This window comes from Mobula hypostoma, chromosome 27 (assembly GCF_963921235.1).
Source record: "Mobula hypostoma chromosome 27, sMobHyp1.1, whole genome shotgun sequence".
In the NCBI taxonomy this organism is placed as follows: Eukaryota; Metazoa; Chordata; class Chondrichthyes; order Myliobatiformes; family Myliobatidae; genus Mobula; species Mobula hypostoma.
The window spans coordinates 38,610,608-38,633,215 of record NC_086123.1 but is presented as its reverse complement, the minus strand read 5'-3'; the positions used below and the strand labels follow the sequence as shown (position 1 = coordinate 38,633,215).

General features: G+C 45.0%; 1 protein-coding gene across 1 annotated transcript in view; it reads right to left on the bottom strand.

Moving 5' to 3' along the window:
* Positions 1-15,175: 15,175 nt before the first annotated feature.
* Positions 15,176-22,608, bottom strand: part of LOC134338400 (seizure 6-like protein) — a 445,108-nt gene continuing 437,675 nt past the window's right edge. Inside the window, exons 15-17 of the mRNA XM_063034201.1 lie at positions 22,494-22,608; positions 18,614-18,716; positions 15,176-15,312 (exon numbers count right to left, since the gene is read on the bottom strand). Of these exons, the coding sequence (XP_062890271.1) occupies positions 15,283-15,312; positions 18,614-18,716; positions 22,494-22,608 (248 nt within the window). The 3' untranslated portion in view covers positions 15,176-15,282. The remainder of the gene's footprint in view (positions 15,313-18,613; positions 18,717-22,493) is intronic.

The following is a 22,608-nucleotide window of genomic DNA, read 5'->3' as shown; positions in this document are numbered from 1 at the left end:
AAAAAGAGTGGTGTGGGAGCTAAATTCTGAAGGAAGGCAGTTTTTAAAAAAACTTCTTCGAGTAAAAGAAGGACGAGACTACGTAGGCGTGTGACGTAGACAGGACAACACGGAGAGTTTAAAAAGGAGACCACCCTATACAGCGGGCACCGGTCGGAGTGGGCAGCGGAGTGAGTGGCAGCAGAGTATAGGGCTTTGGCTCAATGGGCTTAGGCAGTAACGGGAAGAGGTGAGAGTCCCTTGGTGAATTGGCCCAGACAGACTGTGGAGCAGCAGAGTATAGGGCTTTGGCTCAATGGACTTAGACAGTAACGGGAAGAGGTGAGAGTCCCTTGGTGAATTGGCCCAGACAGACTGTGTAGCAGCAGAGTATAGGGCTTTGGCTCAATGGGCTTAGGCAGTAACGGGAAGAGGTGAGAGTCCCTTGGTGAATTGGCCCAGACAGACTGTGTAGCAGCAGAGCTCACACAACTAACAGTACGAGCTAACAGTTTAAAAAGTTTGTGTGTTTAGTGAGGTAAGTGTGTGAGTAGACTTATTTTTCCTTGTTTCATTCATTTAGAGTTAGGTAGCATGTCTGCAGGGTTAGTGCAAACTTCTCTCATATGCTGGTGGTATTAAACCTGATTCTGATAGAAATTTTGGATCAGGACTACAGAGCAGTGTGGGAGCTGAATTCTGAAGGAAGGCAGTTTTTAAAAAAACTTCTTCGAGTGCAAGAAGGACGAGACTGCGCAGGCACATGACGTAGACAGGACAGGAGAGTTTAAAAAGGAGACCACCCTATACAGCGGGCAGTGGAGTGAGTGGGAGCAGAGTGTAGGGCTTTGGCTTCAACGGGCTTCGGCGGTAAACGGGAAGAGGTGAGAGCGAAGCGCCAACTCTTTTTTTCCCCTTGGTGAATTGGCCTGGACAGACAGGAACAGCAGGGCTCTCACAGCTAACGGTACGAGCTAACGGTTTAAAAAGTTCATCTGTTTGGTGAGGTAAGTGGGTGAGTAGACTTATTTTTCCTGTTTCATTCCTGTAGAATTAGATAGCATGCCTGCAGGGTTAGTGCATTGTTCAGGGTGTCAGATGTGGGACTCCTGGGAGACCTCCAGTCTCCCTGATGGCCACATCTGCGCCAGGTGCACCGAGATGCAGCTCCTCAGAGACCGTGTTAGGGATCTGGAGCTGCAGCTTGATGACCTACTACTAATCAGGGAAAGTGAAGAGGTGATAGACAGGAGCTACAGGGAGGTAGTCATCCCAAGGCTACAGGGGTCAGAAAACTGTGTGGCTGTCAGGAGAGGGAAGGAAAATGCCCTGTGGTTGCCCCCCTCAGTGACAAATACCTCGTTTTTGATGTTGTTGAGGGGAATGACCTGACAGGAGACGGCCACGGTGACCGGGTCTCTGGCACTGTGCCTGGCACTGTTGTGCAGGAGGGAAGGAGGGAGAAGAGGAATTCGGTAGTCATAGGGGATTCCATAGTCAGGGGAACAGACAGGAGATTCTGTGAGCCTGATAGAAATACCCACATGGTGTGTTGCCTCCCAGGTGCCAGGGTATGGGATGTCTTGGAATGGGTCCAGAATATTCTGAAGGGAGAGGGGGAGCAGCCAGTTGTCTTGGTACATGTTGGTACCAATGACATAGATAGGAAAAGGGAGGAGGTCCTGAAGAGAGATTTCCGGGAGTTAGGAAGGAAACTGAGAAGCAGGACCTCCAGGGTAGTAATCTCGGGATTGCTACCTGTGCCACATGCTAGCGAGGGCCAGAATAGCAGGATCAGGCAGATGAATGCATGGCTGAGAGACTGGTGCAGGGGCTCAGATTCTTGAATCATTGGGATCTCTTCTGGGGGAAGTATGACCTGTTCAAAAAAGACGGGTTACACCTGAACCTGAACGGGACCAATATCCTGGCAGGAACATTTAATAGAGCTGTTAGGGAGCGTTTAAACTAATTTGCAAGGGGATGGGAACTGGAATGATAGAGCAGAGGAGGGGGAAAACAGAAATAAATCTAACATAGTGAGCAGTAAAGATGTCAGGAAGGACAAGCAGGGGATGAGGCAAATTTGCAGCCATTGGGATGAGTTGCATTGCAATAAAGTTGCAGTGCAATCGAAGCAAAAAGTACCAAATACTGGACTTAAGGTATTATACTTAAATGCATGCAGCATAAGGAATAAAGTGGATGATCTTGTTGTACAGCTACAGATTGGCAGGTATGATATTGTGGCCATCACTGAGACGTGGCTAAAGGATGCATTTCTCTGGGAGCTGAACGTCCAAGGATACTCAGAAGGATAGGCTGGTAGGCAGAGGGGGAGGCGTGGCATTATTGATGAGAAATGATATTAAATCATTAGAAAGAGGTGACATAGGATCGGAAGGTGCAGAATGTTTATGGGTTGAGCTAAGAAATCGCAGGGGTAAAAGGACCCTGATGGCAGTTATGTACAGGCTTCCCTCTTGCTGCCGTGATGTGGACTACAAATTACAACAGGAAATAGAAAGGCTTGTCAGAAGGGCAGTGTTATGATAATTGTGGGGGATTTTAACATGTGAGTGGATTGGAAAAATTAGGTTGGCACTCGATCTCAAGAGAGAGAATTTGTAGAATGTCTACGAGATGGCTTTTTAGAACAGCTTGTTGTTGAGCCCACTAGGGGATAGGCTGTACTGGATTTGTTATTATGTAATGAACCAGAGATGATTAGAGAGATTGAGGTGAAGGAACCCTTAGGAGGCAGTGATCATAACATGATTGAGTTCACTGTGAAATTTGAAAAAGAGAAGCCGAAATCCGATGTGTTGGTATTTCAGTGGGGTAAAGGAAATTACAGTGGCATGAGAGAGGAACTGGCCAAAGTTGACTGGAAAGGGACACTAGCGGGAAGGATGGCAGAGCAGCAGTGGCTGGAGTTTATGTGACAAGTGAGGAAGGTGCAAGACAGATATATTCCAAAAAAAGATAGTTTCTAATGGAAAAAGGATGCAACCGTGGTTGACAAGAGAAGTCAAAGCCAAAGTTAAAGCAAAGGAGAGGGCGTACAAGGAAGCGAAAATTAGTGGGAAGATGGAGGATTGGAATGTTTTTAAAAGCTTGTAAAAGGAAACTAAGAAGGTCATTAAGAGGGAAAAAATGAACTATGAAAGGAAGCTAGCAAATAATATCAAAGAGGATACTAAAAGCTTTTTCAAGTATATAAAGAGTAAAAGACATGTGAGAGTAGATATAGGACCGATAAAAAATGATGCTGGAGAAATTGTAATGGGAGATAAGGAGATGGCGGAGGAACTGAACGAGTATTTTGCATCAGTCTTCACTGAGGAAGACATCAGCAGTATACTGGACATTCAAGGGTGTCCGGGAAGAGAAGTGTGCACAGTCACAATTACGACAGAGAAAGTACTCAGGAAGCTGAATAGTCTAAGGGTAGATAAATTTCCCGGACCAGATGGAATCTACCCTTGTGTTCTGAAGGAAGTAGCTGTGGGGATTGCGGAGGTATTAGCAATGATCTTTCAAAAGTCAATAGATTCTGGCATGGTTCTAGAGAACTGGAAGATTGCAAATATCACTCTGCTATTTAAGAAGGGGGCGAGGAAGTAAAAAGGAAATTATAGACCTGTTAGCTTGACATCGGTGGTTGGGAAGTTGTTGAAGTTGATTGTCAGGGATGAGGTTACAGAGTACCTGGAGGCATATGACAAGATAGGCAGAACTCAGCATGAATTCCTTAAAGGAAAATCCTGACAAACCTATTGCAATTTTTTGAGGAAATTACAAGTAAGCTAGACAAGGGAGATGCAGTGGATGTTGTATATTTGGATTTTCAGAAGGCCTTTGACAAGGTGCCACACATGAGGCTGCTAAACAAGATAAGAGCCCATGGAATTATGGGAAAGTTACATACGTGGGTAGAGCGTTGGCTGATTGGCAGGAAACAGAAAGTGGGAATAAAGGGATCCCATTCTGGTTGGCTACCAGTTACCAGTGGTGTTCCACAGGGGTCCATGTTGGGGCAGCTTCTTTTTATTTTGTACATCAATGATTTGGATTATGGAATAGATGGCTTTGTGCTAAGTTTGCTGATGATATAAAGATAGGTGGAGGGGTCGGTAGTGCTGAGGAAACAGAGAGTCTGCAGAGAGACTTGGATAGATTGGGAGAATGAGCAAAGAAGTGGCAAATGAAATACAATGTTGGAAAGTGTATGGTTATGCACTTTGGTCGAAGAAATAAATGGGCAGACTATTATTTAAATGGGGAGAGAATTCAAAGTTCTGAGATGCAACGGGACTTGGGAGTCCTCGTGCAGGATACCTGTAAGGTTAACTTCCAGGTTGAGTCAGTAGTGAAGAAGGCGAATGCAATGTTGGCATTCATTTCTAGAGGAATAGAGTATAGGAGCAGGGATGTGATGTTGAGGCTCTATAAGGCACTGGTAAGACCTCACTTGGAGTACTGTGGGCAGTTTTGGTCTCCTTATTTAAGAAAGGATGTGCTGACGTTGGAGAGGGTACAGAGAAGATTCACTAGAATGATTCCGGGAATGAGAGGGTTAACATATGAGGAACGTTTGTCCGCTCTTGGACTGTACCTCTTGGAGTTCAGAAGAATGAGGGGGGACTTCATAGAAACATTTTGAATGTTGAAAGGCATGGACAGAGTGGATGTTGCAAAGTTGTTTCCCATGGTGGGGGAGTATAGAATGAGAGGGCATGACTTAAAGATTGAAGGGCACCCATTCAGAACAGAGATGCGAAGAAATTTTTTCAGCCAGAGGGTGGTGAATCTGTGGAATTTGTTGCTATGGGTAGCAGTGGGTGTACTTAAGGCAGAGATTGACAGGTATCCGAGTAGCCAGGGCATCAAAGGTAATGGTGAGAAGGCAGAGGAGTGGGACTGAACGGGAGATTGGATCAGCTCATGACAGAATGGCAGAGCAGACTCGATAGGCCGAATGGCCAACTTCTGCTCCTTTGTCTTATGGTCCATTCCTGTTGCCACTCCTCATCCTGTAGCCACGTCTTGTCCTCGCCTAGATCCAGGGTCCGAGCCCCAGACAAGACTCAGGGTTCTGGGTCTGTATCCAGTCTTTGGCTTGGAGTCCTTGTCCAGGTTCCAAGTTCCTAGTTCCTCGTTCAGGTCCCGCTTCACTAATCTAGTCCTAGCCCAGGCCCTGAATCCCAGTCTCATCCAGGGCCTGAGTCTTCTCCAGCCTCGTTTGTGGTTGTGGGATGTAACTCACACCGTGTCCATCACTAACATCAATGAAGACAGTAACTTCCTTTGTGGTTATGGGATGTAAATCACCCTGTGTCTATCACTAACATCGGTGAAGACAGTAACTCTCCCTGTGAATATGGGATGTAACTCACTCTGCATCCATCACTAAAATCGATTAAGACAGTAATTGTCACTGTGGTGATGGGATGTAACTCACTATGTGTACATCACTAACATCGATGAAGACAGTAACTCTCTGTGTGACTATGGGATGTATCTCACCCTGTGTCCATCACTAACATCGATGAAGAGTAACTCTCTTGGTGGTTTTGGCACGTAAATCCCATTGTGTCCATCACTAACATCGATGAAGACAGTAACTCTCTCTGGTTCTGGGATGTAATTTACCCTGCGTACATCACTAACATCGATGAAGACAATTATTTTCTTTGTGGTTGTGGGACATCACTCATTCTGTGTCCATCATTAACCTCACTGAAGACAGTAACTCCCTTTCTGTGGTTGTGGGAAGTTACTCACCTTGTGTATATCAATAACCTCGATGGAGAGACTAACTCTCTCTGTGTTTAATGGATGTAACTCACCCTGTGTCCACCACTAACATCGATGAAGACAGTAACTCCCTCTTTGGTTGTGGGATGTAAGTCACCCTGTGTCCAACAGTAACATCAATGAAAACAGTAACTCTTTCTGTGGTTATGGGATGTAACTGTCATGGTCTGTTCTGTAAAGTCCGCATTTTGGTTAACGGTCCGTTCCATCTTTCCTTATTCCGGTTTTTCCAGTTTTCCCTTGTCCTGTTATGTGCCTTAATTGAGGCACATAATTCCCATTTTGGGCTGGCTACATAAACAGCTCCTGGGTTCAGCTTCAGTTGCTGGACTGTTCCTTCCCCTTCCTCATCCTTCTGAAGCCTAGCCTGCCACCTTCGCCTGAAGCCTAGCCTGCTACCTACGCCTGTGTCCTCTGCTGTAACGCAGTCAGGTTCAACCGCCAGGGCTAGATCGGGGCCTTGCTGTGTCTAGATAAGGAACTGTCTTTCATTGTTTGGAACTGTCTCTGTGTCCACTCTTTTGCTAGGTAGGTCCAGCCGTTTGGTGCTACCTTGAGTTAGGAACTGTCTCTGTGTCCATATCTTTGCTAGGTAGGTCTGGCCGTTTGCTGTTACCTTGTGTTGGGTACCGTCTCTCTGTGCCTTCGCCTCTACTGGGTAGGTCTGGCTGTTTGCCGCTACCTTGAGTGGAGATCTGTCTCTCAGTGTTCTGTGTATGAGTCCTGGCCCTACATGCTGCTCCCTTGGAGGGGTCCTGACTCTGTGCAGAGTCCCAGCCCCAAGTCCTGTTCCCAAGGAGGGGTCCTGGCTCTGTGTTCCTTGTTCCTATTCTCCCTCGACCAAGGCTCTGCATTCCTGTTCTCCCTTGACCAAGTCAAGGCTTGGTGTTCTCATCCGGTCCATGTGCCTCGCCCGGCCCAGGAGTAGCTCGCCAATCTGGGGTTCCCTCGTCCTGTCCAGGGGTCTCACGTCCAGTCCTGTTGCCACTCCTCATCCTGTAGCCACGTCTTGTCGTCGCCTAGATCCGGGGTCCGAGCCCGAGTCAAGACCCAGGTTCCGGGTCCCTGTCCAGTCTCTGGCTCGGAGTCCTTGTCCAGGTTCCAGGTTCCTAGTTCCTCGTCCAGGTCCCGCTTCCCGAGTCTAGTCCTAGCCCAGGCCCTGTATCCTAGTCTTGTCCAACCTCGTTTCTTCCCCACTTCCCTTGCTTGCTTGTCACACCTAGTCCCATTCCAGGTACTTCAGTGTCTATGTCTTGCATTTGGGTCTGGTCCCAGCACACTCCTTATGACAGTAACTCACCCTGTGTCCATCACTAACATTGATGAAGACAGTAACTCTCTCTGTGGTTATGGGATGTAACTCACCCTGTGCCCATCATTAACATTGATGAAGACAGTAACTCTTTGTTGGTTGTGGGATGTAAGTCACACTGTGTCCATCACTAACATCGATGAAGACAGTCACTCTCTCTGTGGTTGTGGTATGTAACTCACTCTGCGTCCATCACTAACACTAACAGAGGCAGTAGCTAAATTCTGGGTAAAATGAGTTCTTTCTATTGTAAACAACAGGAATTCTGCAGATGCTGGAAATTCAAGCAACACACATCAAAGTTGCTGGTGAACGCAGCAGGACAGGCAGCATCTCTAGGAAGAGGTACAGTCGACGTTTCAGACCGAGGCATAAGGCTAGGTAGCTGCATATGTAGAAAATACATGTATTGGAACACACAGTGAAATTCTCACACTAGGAATGGAAAGTCAGAAGCACAGAAAGTGAATCGCATTCATCCAGAAATTCAAGTTCCACTTTCATCAAATCTTAATTTATGTTTGCTCTTATGGTGTAAGGAATATAATATAAACTAGCAAAGGTTGAATAATTATGTTTCAGTAAAAGAAACACTCTCAGGCAAGGATATCACACAATTTATTGCCCAATTAGAAAAGTGTCAATCATTGGAACTTTATAAATGATCATGGGAAAATGTGGCATCCGTAAAGGAGAGAGGCTGGTCGTATTAACAGAAGGCATGAATAACAACAGCAAGACAACAATTATGAAACAGTACTAGCATTTACTGTATATGGCACTTTTCACATTAGATCATAGCACTTTACAGACAACAAAGTACTTTTAAAAGTGTATTTATAATCCTCTGTAGGAAACACAGTAGCTGATTTGCACACAACAAGCTCCCACAGATTTCAATGTGCTAATCTAATTAGAAAGTGTATAGGAATTAGCTTCTATGACATAATTTGGCATTCTTAAACCTGTTGAACTTCTCAGGCTCCCATGTATGTAAAATTCTGCTTGAGTAAACTCTTACCAGTAATGGTCTAATCGATATTGTGGTCTTCCTGGTTTCTAGAAATCTAAGCATCTCACTTTCTTTACATCAAGTGTTCTGGCCATTCCCGTACAAGGTGGGATGGTTGGATTCAAAACTTCTGTTACTTTAAGATGTGGAATTGCATTGTGCTGAAGCACCGAGATCTTTTTGAGAGGTGTGCACCGCCACAGGTCTTCTTACTGCATTAGAGCAGGAGGAATCAATAGTGGTAACATGCATCTTGGCAACTAACCCATTTTTCACACAAGTGGGGGATTATGTTGGAACACAGATGGATCATTAACCATCCTGATCTCTGCTGCTTGATGTTAGGTGTGACAAAAGAGGGTTACAAAAGTACACATAGACTAAGATGTTAACTGTCCTGTGCTATCACGAGTGGGATCATCAGTTGATCTGCCACCTGTCTTCAGGAGAGAGAGATAAGTAAGACAATGGAGCAGCATTTGGAAATGTTAATGAGGAGACGAGCGAGTTTAACGGAAGGAGACACCGGTCTGAGTATTGTCGGGACCGGCTGCCTTTGAACCCTGAACTGTTTGAAGTCTGATGGACAGGCGATACCCCAACAGGGGGGATAAAAAGGGACAGGTTCGCTAAGGTAACAGACACCACACACGACACCACGAGGTAACGAGACCCTGGAAGCGGTGCGCCCCCACAAGTCGGTGGGAGTTTTGGAGGTCTGGTCACGGGACCAGCCATAGACGCACAGGATGGAAAGATATGGTCGGCGGGAACCTGGAGTGTGTCCGCCCTTGCCTGGGTGCCGGGTTCACCGCTGAAGAACGATCGTGTCTGGAACGGAGGGGTCACAGTCGGTGACCTCCGAAGACATTACAAAGGGCTCGCCTGAAAGCTACCTGCGAGGAATATCGAAGGTCTGTTTGGAATCTGATTTGCATATTCATTCGTTCTCTCTCTCCCTCCCCAACGGCACGATGACGATTACTGCGAACTGAACTAAACTGAACTCTGTCACTTGAACCCCTAGACTGCGATAGAGCTTGTTTGACCCTATTAACCTAGTTCTGTGTACATGTGTGTTTATTCATTGCTAACCTGTTGCATTCATATCCTTACTATTAGAGTACTGTGTTGCTTATTTCTTTAATAAAACTTTCTTAGTTCCAGTAATCCAGACTCCAACTGAGTGGTCCATTTCTGCTGGTTTGGCAACTCAGTTACGGGGTACGTAACATAGGCAATCACAGAGCCTGGATTTCTTTTCCTGGTTGTAAAGGGCAGTGACCCAATATCAGGTAGGAGGAACCTTTGTACCCAAGTATGTTGTAGAGGGGGGCTTTAGGAAAGAGTCACCCATATGTGAACTGAGTGGTGGGAGATCCAGGAGCAGGGAACGTCACCCATATGTGAAGTGAGTGGTGGGAGATCCAGGAGCAGGGAACGTCACCCATATGTGAAGTGAGTGGTGGGAGATCCAGGAGTAGGGAACGTCACCCATATGTGAAGTGAGTGGTGGGAGATCCAGGAGTAGGATCGTCACCCATATGTGAAGTGAGTGGTGGGAGATCCAGGAGCAGGGAACGTCACCCATATGTGAAGTGAGTGGTGGGAGATACAGGAGTAGGGAACGTCACCCATATGTGAAGTGAGTGGTGGGAGATCCAGGAGCAGGGAACGTCACCCATATGTGAAGTGAGTGGTGGGAGATCCAGGAGTAGGGAACGCCATCCATATGTGAAGTGAGTGGTGGGAGATCCAGGAGCAGGGAACACATTGTGGGATGCGGTTGCCGCTTCTGGTACCTCCCCAGATGCAGAGTCACAGGAACGTATGACAGGGAAGGGTGGCTGTTTGGCCAATTGCATCAGTGACAGCCAAAAATGGACCTTAATAATCCCAGTTCCCAGCTTTTTGTCCTTAGCTCGTAGGTTTTGACTTCAAATATTCTTTTGGTAACAAAGTAAAAAACAATCAAAACTGTTTCGAGTAACACACACAAAATGCTGGAGTAACTCAGCAGGCCAGGCAGTATCAATGGAAAAAAGAATAGTTGATGTTTCGGGCCAAAACCCTTCAGCAGGAAGCCTTCATCAGGTACCCTCCAACTTGATAGCAACTATTTTGGACTACTTTTCAACCCTGTTGATGGGTAAGATGGAGATCATGCTTTAATGACACCTTAAGAAGTTAACGTACACATTTAAAGGACTCTTTAACTCTTTAAAGGACTAAGGACCAGACAGATGAAAACTCTGTTTAGGTTGCATTTGGAATATGTCATTCAGTTCTGGTCTTTCTATTTAGGAAAGATTTGGGGCTCTGGAGAGGATGCAGCAAGACACTACCTGCATTAGAGGGCAGGTGGAATGGGGAGAGACTGGACAAACTATAATGTTTTCTCTGGAGTGGTGAAGTTATACAATTATGGGAGGCATAGATAGACAAGCAATATCTTTTTTCCCGTGGTTGAAATGCCTAATAATAGAGGCTATGCATTTAAAGTGAGAGGGGTAAAGTTCAAAGTTGGCAAGTTTTTCAAAGTAGGGAACTGACCAATCAGAAAAGTCTACTGAAGACAACTGGCTGCAATCAGTTTAAACTGTGAACAATTCCGCTGAGCCCACATAGAAACATAGAAAACCGACAGCACAATACAGGCCCTTTGGCCCACAAAGTTGTGTCGAACATATCAATACCTTAGAAATTACCTAGGGTTACCCATAGCCCTCTATTTTTCTGAGCACCATGTACCTGTTCAGGAGTCTCTTAAAAGACTGTATCATATCCGCCTCCACCACGGTTGTCGGCATTGCCGTTCCACACACTCACCACTCTGTGCGTAAAAAAACTTACCCCTGACATCTCCTCTGTACCTACTTCCAAGCACCTTAAAACTGTGCCCTCTCATGCTAGCCATTTCAGCCCTGGGAAAAAGCCACATCTGACTGTTTTGTCACTGTTCCCAGTGGCCTGTGGAAATAGTGCCCATTGTGAGCAACGGAGATAAAAGAAGGCCATGTTGAGAAGTATAAATTAATTGCCAGCAGGTTGGAGGCTACCTGTTGAAGGCTTACAGGATTAGGCTCAGGCACACCAGTCACTCTGGTTTTGGAATTAAACAAAGCACCAGCAAAATCTGCTTCAGCACGAGGCTTCAATTCAGCACAAGGAATTGAACAAAAAAAAAATCTGAAATAAAAGCAGCAAATTCTGGAACTACTCAGTAGGTCAGGCAGCATCTGTGGATCTCAGGCTTATTCACTTCCACACACTCAGCCTGTGTTGTTGAGTATATATTGTTTATAGTTTTAAATCCTATGTAATGTTTTGGAGGGTGTTGTGTATCTTTCAAATGAGATTAAATTAAGGCCCAGTCTCTAAACCTACCAATAAATCCAAATAATTTCCTAGCACTCTTGACCAAAATATGCTCCTGAATCAACATGATAAGGAATGTGAGGTTGCCACTCATACATGGGCTGCTATGTTTCCTGCATGGTAACAGGGCTACTCTCCAGACGTATTCCATTGACTAAAGCACCTTGGAACATGTTGGATCAAGGGAAATACCACAGCTCAGTACATTTGTTCAATTTCCCTCCTCAGTCAGGCCAATCACACCTCAGGCATAAGGAAATATAATGTTGCAGATGATCCAAGTAATACTAGGTGATTCTTGTAGAATGAAGAGAACAAGGTATTATTTTAACAACATCGATCCCGGTGTTTTATTCAGTTGTGGAAGGTTAAGCCATCTTTCTAAGCAGTGCCCTCTGATTCTTCCTAGACAACAGCGAGCCGAGCGACCCTGAGGGTGGCCAGGGGGCTACATTCCTTTAACTATACATTTCTTGAGGAATTTCTCATGCCATGGTACAACATCTAGTGGTCTAATCTCACAGTAAAACCTGAAAGTGTCAGTCAGCAGGATGAATTGAAAAATACAGCTGTGCCTGTTCCAGTCCTCGGCTTAATGGGCACAGTCTGCAAGTGAGAATGGGGCTGATGGGCTGCTATGTTTCCTGCATGGTAACAGGGCTACTCTCAGCTCATTTGAACCTGGATCCAAATCAAACCTTTCTCAACTGTAGGGTCCCCTCTTACAGCATAAACTTGCTTCCTTGACAGTGCAAGTCAAACTGCACTGCTTTAATATCAAATGTGAAAGAATGCTGAATCTGTTGAATTCATTGCCTCAGATGGTTTTAGAGACCAAGTAATTGAGCATATTTAATGCAGAGATTGATAGATTCTTGACGACTCAGGGTATCAAAGGTTATGTGGAGAAGGCAGGAGAATGGGGTTAAGTGGGAAAATAAATCAGCCATGATGGAATGGCAGAGTAGACTCGTTGGGCTGAATGGCTTAATTCTGCTTCTATGCCTTATTACAAGAACTATCAATGCATTTTGTAACTGACCACAATATTTTATCAGAGCAGAACTCTCCAGGGTGAAACTTTATCTGCAGAATAAAACTCTTCAACAGCAAATAGTGGGGGCAAGTTTGAAAAACCTTTCCCTATTTAGGTTTGCTGGTGGTATGTGCGTTGCTTATGTTTGGAGCATGTATGAAAACAGAGATGCCAACACAACGGGCATGTACAGCAAGAATATACATGCACAGATGCACATCACATCACATCACATCACCTCAGATCAGATGCCTTTTCATTAATGAACATACACAGACATACAGTACATGCATGTGTACACATGTATGTGCCTGTATATACATAAATATATATACAGGGAAACTACGTACACCAATGGTGTACAGTTAGGCATAAAGGAGACATCTGGAAAATATTTGTCAAGCAATTCTCCCATTAGAAAGACCATGTAGCAATGTAGGGGCTGATATACCTCAGTCAGTTCCCCTAGTTCTGTCATTTAATCTGATCATGTGTGATCTGTGACCTAACTCTATACACCAGCCTTCCCCCCCCCACCCCCATTCCTTGAATGCCTTTGGTTTGCAAAATGCCTTTAATCTCAGATTTAACAGTTCAAACAACAAAGACAAACGGAAGCACAAGAGATTTTTCAGATGCTGGAAACCTTATACAACATGCACACAATGCTGGAAGAACTCATCAAGTTGGGCAGCATCTGTGGAGAGGAAATTAACAGTCAAAGATTTGGTCCTGATGAACGATATTGGCCTGAAACATTGAATGTTTATAGATGCTGCCTGACCTATTGAGTTCCTCCAGTGTTTGTGTGTGTTGAATAAAGTCAAATAGATGTCTAATCTTAATTTGAACATTAATAGAGACGGGTGTTTGCATCCAGTACCTGAAACAGAATATGTTATCAAAATATTCACAGAAGAAATAAATGGATTAAAATTTCCTCGTTTCCTTTGTAATGGTGAACCATTCCCTTGGATCATCTCCATTCCAAGCCACTCTTGTGACATTAAGTGCAGCTTTCATTTGTCTGGAGGGTCATATTACCCAAAGGTTGGTTTGTATAGATCAGGGATTCCCAACCTGGGTCTATGGACCCTTTGCTTAATGGCATTGGTCCATAGCATAAAGAGAGTTGGGAACCCCTGGTGTAGATTCATTCCACATCATACCCTACCTCCATCTTGATTCCAACATCTCCAATCATTACTACTAAACTCAACAGAGCTTCTCCAGAACAGAGGAAAGCTACAGGAGCTTCACACAGTATTTTTACAAATTACCTGTGGCCGTTTGGTAGCACTAACCTTGTTATATAGTAAGTGTCAATATGTTGAACTGTGCTTCCAAAATTAAAGTCAATGTAATGAACGTCAGTGGCAAGGTATAATGCATTAATGTTATTTATTTATGTAGAGGTACTACACAGTAACTGGCCCTTTTGGACCAGTGAACCTGCAGTGCCCAGTACCCATGGGACCAATGAGCCTGCAGCGCCTGGTACCGATGGGACCAATGAGCCCGCAGTGCCCAGTACCGATGGGACCAATGAGCCCGCAGCGCCCGGTACCCATGGGACCAATGACCCCGCAGCGCCCGGTACCCATGGGACCAATGAGCCCGCAACGCCCGGTACCCATGGGACCAATGAGCCCGCAGGGCCCGGTACCCAAGGGACCATTGAGCCCGCAACGCCCGGTACCCATGGGACCAATGAGCCCGCTACGCCCAGTACCCATGGGACAAATGAGCCCGCAGGGCCCGGTACTCATGGGAACAATGAGACCTCAGCGCCCGGTACTCATGGGACCATTGAGCCCGCAACGCCCGGTACCCATGGGACCAATGAGCCCACTACGCCCAGTACCCATGGGACCAATGACCCCGCAATGCCCGGTACCCATGGGACCATTGACCCTGCAACGCCCAGTACCCATGGGACCAATGACCCCACAACGCCCAGTACCCATGGGACCAATGAGCCCGCAACGCCCGGTACCCAAGGGACCAATGAGCCCGCTACGCCCAGTACCCATGGGACCAATGACCCCGCAGTGCCCGGTACCCATGGGACCAATGAGCCCGCAGAGCCCGGTACCCAAGGGACCAATGACCCCGCAGGGCCCAGTACCCAAGGGACCAATGAGCCCGCAGTGCCCAGTACCCACGGGACCAACGAGCCCGCAGGGCCCAGTACCCACGGGACCAACGAGCCCACAGTGCCCAGTACCCACGGGACCAACGAGCCCACAGTGTCCAGTACCCATGGGACCAATTAACCTACCACTCTATATGACTTGGAACGTGACCCAGACAGTCACAGGGAGGACATACAAACTCCTTACAGACAGCAGCTGAATTGAACCCGGGCCACCGGCACTGTAAAGCGTAATCCTCCCGTGCTGTTCTGAATACCAAGTGTGCTTAGTGCAACCAAATAGACACCAATATCAATGAAACCCATATTTTAAGTGGACATGGAGGGAATTACTTTGTCCAAAAATAAATTGCTGTACACTATTTTGGTCTAGTCTGGTTTGATTCTGAATAATTTGAGGAGTTGTACCACACTGAGATGGAAGGCTTATTTACAGATGGATACATTACGCTTAGGGGAGCATCCTGGTCGAGAAGGTCAGTGATTGCTACTCTGGATTGGAAAGCATGGAGAAGTGCCATTCTCTGGGTCAGTACTGGCGAGGTTCTGGCAGTTTTGTAGAATCTCATCTTCTGGCCTCCCGTCCTGGTTCATATGGAAACTTCATATTCTCTAGTGTCCTGGAACGAGAAGAAGGAACAAAGATAGGACAATGAGAGTGGCGCTCTTTTCATCGTTCTCAGCCACAATGACAAAATTTGTCAAAGGTTCAAAGTTCAAAGTAAACAAGGTTGTCAAAGTATGCACAGCACGTACAACCTTGAGATTAATTTTCTTGCGGGCACCACAGGAAAGTAGAGAAGTACGGCTGGAAGCTATGAAAACATAACTAATGCAGAGTCCCTGACAGCGAGTCTACAGTCAGTCCAATGCTGAGGCAAGAGAAGCCACCTACACAATTCCAGGAGCCCGATGGTCGTAGGGCAGAACTGTCTCTGAACTTGGTGCAAGACCCAAGACTCCTGCACCTCTCTCCTGACGGTTGTAGCGAGATGAAAGGGAGGGAAATGCAGGCAGACAGGATGGGCTCAGGTGGATGATCTTGCCTGGCATGAAGTAATGGTCTGAGCACTGGTTTATTTTCTGCTCTCTGGCCAAGTCCCACTGTGATCTGGCTTGAAGTCCACCCTGGTGCTCTCTCTTCCAGTGATGGCCATACAAGCACTCCTGAGAGATTGTTACACCAACCTCAAGCTATTGAGGTAACTACTATTAAGGCAATAGCCAAAGAAAAACAGAGGTGAGATGAAGAGATCTTGCTTTACATGGCAAGTTGTTTTGATCTGGAATACACTGAACAAGAGTGTTGGTAGCAGACTCTAAAAAGTTACTGTGCAGATGAAATTTACCACAATATCGGCTGGATTAGTGCACTTTAGTTAGATGAAGAGACTTGACAGAATAAGCTCGATTTTCTCTGAAACATCTGGTAAATTTGAAGAGCTTGAGGAGCAAAGGAGGCTGAGGGGTGATCTAACTGAGATCTATAAAAATTGTGAGGCAGAGATAGTCAGAATCTTTTTCCCATAGTGGAGGTATTAAAAATAAGAGTGCAAAGATTTAAAGTGAGAGGAAGGAATTTTATGTTTACTTTTTACACAGTGGCTGATGTTGGAGGGTGTGCTCAAGACAGATACGACCACTGTGTTTAAGAGGCATATTGAGTGGGACTTGGACAAGGAAGGACACATATAGGCAAATCGGATCAATGGAGATTGGTAAAAAGGTGCAACATGGAATAATGGGCTGAAAGGCCTTTTCCTGTGCCATCCAGCTCAGCACCGTAAGGCAAAAACAAACTGGATGAAGTGGAGAGATTCTTTAACCTCTGAGGAAGGAACAGGGGAAATCATTGGGTAGCTACAACACAGAGTTGGCACAGGCATATTAGCCAAAAGACTTGCTCCTGTGCTATATCCAGTGTGATTCAGAGTTATCAATGAAATGGAACTTACTGTGCTCACATGTTTTGCCTTTACGAGTACTATGTATAACATTGTAGAAGGTGGGCCTCCTTTTAGAATTGTTATTCCAAGGTGCTTGTCCAGGTGGAATCTTCCATGTTAGAAACTGTTCAATGACAGCCTGGGGCCTCCATGAGCACATCATTGGAAGTAATATTTGGAACCTGTTTTATTATTCAATCAGATCCTGGTCTATTTCCCTGCAAGATCACATCTTCTTTTTCCCTGAATATCCAAAAATCTGTCAATCTCTGTCTTAAATATACTCAGTGATTGAGCATCCCCAACTCTTGGTATGAAGCAATGACTCCTTAGCCCAGTCCTATATAGATATCCCACGATTTTGAGACTCTTTTGATCCTGACACTTCTCAAGCTGAGGTATATCATGACTGACCACGATCTCATTCTCACAGTGCTGAGGAATGTACTTTCCTTTAAGGACATGTTCTCATACTCTAGTCAGGTACAATGTGTTTACTTTCTCTAGCTAAGAGTATCGTGGTAGATGACCCTGAATCATCTCCTTGTTTCACTTAGCTCAGAGCAGAGGCTGGAATGGGGACTTTCTCCAAGCCTTATAATTGATGATGGCCTTGGAATTGTATTTAACCACTAAGCCATTCAAGGATCCTGATGAAATGAATTTGCAACTTGTCAAAATAGGTAGATGTCACCATATACTACTTTGAGATTCATTCTCTTACAGACATTTACAGGAAAATAAAGAAATGCAATAGAATATATGAAAACTACGTAAACAAAGACTGACAAACAGCCAACGTGCAAAAGAAGACATTGTGCAAAAATAAATAAGTAATACTGACTACATGAGTTGTAGAATTCTTGAAAAAGTCCAGTGGTTGTGGAATCAGTTCACAGTTGACATGAATGAAGTTCAGGAGCCTGAAGGTTGATGGGTAATGTCTGGTCCTGGAACTATCGCTGTGGGACCCAAGGCTCTTGCTCGATGGTATAGAGAGAAGAGAGAGTGGCCTGAATTGTGGGCTCCTTGATGACGATGCTGCTTCCTTGTGGCAGCATTGCTTGTAAATTTGCACACTGGAGGAGAGGGCTTTGCCTTTGATGGACTGGGCCATGTCAACCATTTTCTCTTGTCTTTTTCATGCCTGGGCACTGGCATCAAAGTGACATTGATTGATTGGGTGGAGAGATTTATCTTTGCCTGCTGTCTGTAAATGGGCACAAGAGTTTTGGCCAATGGTCATGTTCATTTCTGTGGACTTCAGTGAAATCAAGTGAGGCATTGAATGCAACTGATGGTGAATAATCTTGCGTCCAACAGCAAAATGGCTAAAGATAAATTACTCTCCATAATCTCCTGCTGTCGTTTCTTGTGAAATACTGGTAGACAACTGACCAAATGGTTCATGTTCATTCTTGAATGAATCAGAGCCTCCACTGTTACTATCGAGAGGAATAAACAGTTGACATTTTGTTGCAAGGTCCTTCATCAGGACTCGTCTGAAATGTCCACTGTTTGTTCCTCTTCCTAGATACTGTCTGACCTTCTGAGTTCCTCAAGTATTTTGCATTTGTTACTCTAAATTTCCAGCTACAGGTACTGCCTGACCTGCTGAGTTCTGACAGTATTTTGCGTTTGTTACTTTACATTTCCAGCATGGGTAGAATCTCTTGTGTTTATGATTTACTGCTCCACTTTTCTGTCTCTTATTTTCTTGGAAGAACTTCTTAACTTATTAGCACATGTTTTTATGACACTGTTCACCATGTAAGCAATAGATTTGGGCCATTCTTGTTTTATTAAGATAATTGCTTTAATTGCAAACAACATCTGGCCATTTGACTTGCCCATTGCCAACCTACCAACCTTTTCCATCTCCAGATCTTCTTCCGCATTCCCCATTTAGAATATAGACTTAAACAATTCTTGAACCAACCCCTCCCCCACATAGTGGTAGAAACAGGTTACATACTCCTGTCTCATAGATGGGATTGTCAAAGGCTGTTTCCACAGTAATCTGACTGTAGGGGTGAGAGGACATCAGAGGCAGACGCAGGTTCGAGTGGTATCTGCACCTGGAATAGAGTGAGAGGAAGAAAAGTTGAATGATGATAGTTGTAAATGCAACGATGTGCCTGGTCTTTGGTGATGTGTAGAGCAGTACAAGGGAGCACTGTTGTTTACAATTTCTTTCTCCAGAGAACAAGTTACCACAGACTGCATGAAATAAAAAAGGATTCTGTATTCATCAGCCTCTTTACAATAAACAACACGACAGATTTATACTCAATCTCCTGATAACAATTATGATTCCTTTATCCTTCATGAATTGATTATGGGATTGGAAAAATCAGGTTGGTACCAGATTTCAAGGGAGGGAATTTGTTGAGTGCCTATGAGATGGCTTTTTAGAGCAGCTTGTGCTTGAGTCTATTTGGGGAAAGGTTATCTTAGACTGGGTGTTGTGGAATAACCCACATCTTATTAGGAGCTCAACATAAAGGAACCCCTCAGAGGCAGTGTTCATAATACGATTGAATTCATACTGCATTTGAGAGGGAGAAGCATAAGTCACATGTAACTTGCCCAGGTGGATTGGAGGGGGTACTAGAGGGGATGATGGCAGAGCAGAGATAGGTGAAGTTTCTGAGAATAGTTTACAAGATGCAGGATAGATATGTCCCACAGAAGAATTCACTCTCAAATGGCAGGGGTAGACAACCATGGCTGACAAGAAAAGGGCATATAAGGTAGCAAAAATGAGTGGGAAGTTGGATGATTGGGAAGCTTTTAAAATACAACAAAGGCAACTAAAGAAACTATAAGAAGGGAAAAGATGAAATATGAGGGCAGACTAGCCAATAATGTACAGCAGGATAACAGAAGTTTTTTCAGTTATATAAAGAGTAAAAGGGAGGTGAGAGTTGATATTGGACCACTGGAAAATTATGCTTGTGAGGTAGTAATGGGGGACAAAGAAATGGCAGATGAACTTAATGGGTACTTTGCATCTGTCTTCACTGTGGAAGACACTAGCAGTGTGCCAGAGTTCCGTGAGTGTCAGGGAGCAGGAGTGAGTACTATTACTATTGCAAAGGAAAAAATTGCTATGCAAACTTAAAGGTCTTAAGGTTGATAAGTCACCTGGTCCAGATGGACTACATCCCAGAGTCCTGAGATAGGTTGCCGAAGAAATAATGGATGCATTAGACCATAAAACACAGGAGCAGAATTAGGCCATTCAACCCATCGAGTCTGCTCCGCCATTCCATCATGGCTAATCCCGGATCCCACTCAACTCCATACACCTGCCTTCTCACTATATCTTTTGATGCCCTGACCAACCAGGAAACGATCAACTTCCACCTTAAATATACCCACGGACCTGGCCTCCACCATAGTCTGTGGCAGAGCACTTCACAGATTCACTACTCTGGCTAAAAAAAAAATCTTCCTTAACTTTGTTTTAAAAGGTCACCCCTCAGATTTGAGGCAGTGCCCTCTAGTTCTGGATACCTCCAACATAGGAAACATCCTCTCCACATCCACCCTATCTAGTCTTTTCAACATTCAGTAGGTTTCAATGAGATCCTCCCTGCATTCTGCTAAATTCCAGTGAGTACAGGCCCAAAGCTGCCAAATCCTCCTCATATATTAACTCCATTCATTCCCAGAATCATCCTTGTGAACCTCCTCTGGACTCTCTCCAATGACAACACATCCTTTCTGAAATATGGAGCCCAAAACTGTCGACAATACTCCAAGTATGACCTCACTAGTGTCTTATAAAGCCTCAGCATTATCTCCCTGTTTTTATATTCGATTCTCCTTGAAATAAATGCCAACATTGCATTTGCCATCTTTACCACAGACTCAACCTGTAAATTAACCTTCTGGGAGTCTTGCATGAAGACTCTGAAGTCCTTCTGCACCTCTGATGTTTGAATTTTTTTCCCATTTAGATAATAGTCCGCACTATTGTTCCTTTTGACAAGGTCCCACACAGGAGATTAGTGTGCAAACTTAAAGCACACGGTATTGGGGGTAAGGTTTTGATGTGGATAGAGAATTGGTTGGCAGACAGGAAGCAAAGAGTGGGAATAAACGGGACCTTTTCAGAATGGCAGGCAGTGACTAGTGGGGTACCGCAAGGTTCAGTGCTGGGACCCCAGTTGTTTACAATATATATTAATGACTTGGATGAGGGAATTAAATGCAGCATCTCCAAGTTTGCGGATGACACGAAGCTGGGCGGCAGTGTTAGCTGTGAGGAGGATGCTAAGAGGATGCAGGGTGACTTGGATAGGTTAGCTGAGTGGGCAAATTCATGGCAGATGCAATTTAATGTGGATAAATGTGAGGTTATCCACCTTGGTGGCAAAAACAGGAAAACGGATTATTATCTGAATGGTGGCCGATTAGGAAAAGGGGAGGTGCAACGAGACCTGGGTGTCATTATACACCAGTCATCGAAAGTGGGCATGCAGGTACAGCAGGCGGTGAAAAAGGCGAATGGTATGCTGGCATTTATAGCAAGAGGATTCGAGTACAGGAGCAGGGAGGTACTACTGCAGTTGTAGAAGGCCTTGGTGAGACCACACCTGGAGTATTGTGTGCAGTTTTGGTCCCCTAATCTGAGGAAAGACATCTTTGCCATAGAGGGAGTACAAAGAAGGTTCACCACATTGATTCCTGGGATGGCAGAACTTTCATATGATGAAAGACTGGATGAACTAGCCTTATACTCGTTGGAATTTAGAAGATTGAGGGGGGGGATCTGATTGAAACGTATAAGATCCGAAAGGGATTGGACAGGCTAGATGCAGGAAGATTGTTCCTGATGTTGGGGAAGTCCAGAATGAGGGGTCACAGTTTGAGGATAAAGGGGAAGCCTTTTAGGATCGAGATTAGGAAAAACTTCTTCACACAGAGAGTGGTGAATCTGTGGAATTCTCTGCCACAGGAAACAGTTGAGGCCAGTTCATTGGCTATATTTAAGAGGGAGTTAGATATGGCCCTTGTGGCTAAAGGGATCAGGGGGTGTGGAGGGAAGGCTGGTACAGGATTCTGAGTTGGATGATCAGCCATGATCATACTGAATGGCGGTGCAGGCTTGAAGGGCTGAATGGCCTACTCCTGCACCTATTTTCTATGCTTCTATGTTTTTACCAAAATGCATTGTTGTACATTTCCCAACACTGTATTCCATCTGCCATTTTTCTGTCCATTCTTCCAATTTGTCTAAATTCAGCTACAAACATATTGCTTCCTCAGCAATACCTACCCCTCCACCTATCTTCGTATCATCCACAAACTTTGCCACAAAGCCATTAATTCTACTGTCTAAATCACTGACACACAATATGAAAAGTAGCGGTTCCAATACTGATCCCTGAGGAACATCACTGGTCACCAGCAGCCAACCAGAAAAGGCCCCTTTTATTCCCACTCGCTGCCTCCTGCCTGTCAGCCATTGCTCTATGCATGCCAGTATCTTTCCTGTAACACCATAGGATTTTATCTTGTTAAGCAGCCTCATGTGAGGCATCTTATCCAATGCCTTCTGAAAATCTAAGTAAATGTCATCCATTGTGTCTTCTTTGTCCACCCTGCTTGTTACTTCCTTGAAGAACTCTAACAGTTTCCTCATCCTTAATAATGGACTCCAACACCTTCCCAACCTCCTATTGGCCTATGATTTCCTCTCTTTTGCCTTCCTCCCTTCTCACAGTAGAGTGACATTTGCAATTTTCCAGTCCTCCTGGGCCTTGCCAGCATCAATTGATTCTTGAAAGATCATGCAGGATTCCTGTTTGCATTTTTGAGAGGTCCAAAGGGTTACTGTTGCTTACCTGGTGATGTAAATGTAGGCGCTTCCCAACAGAATGGAGATGATGAGGATGGGGATGAATATCGCCAGAGCCATGTTTCCACCATCCATTGGTCTTTCTGCAGTTGCCTCTGCTG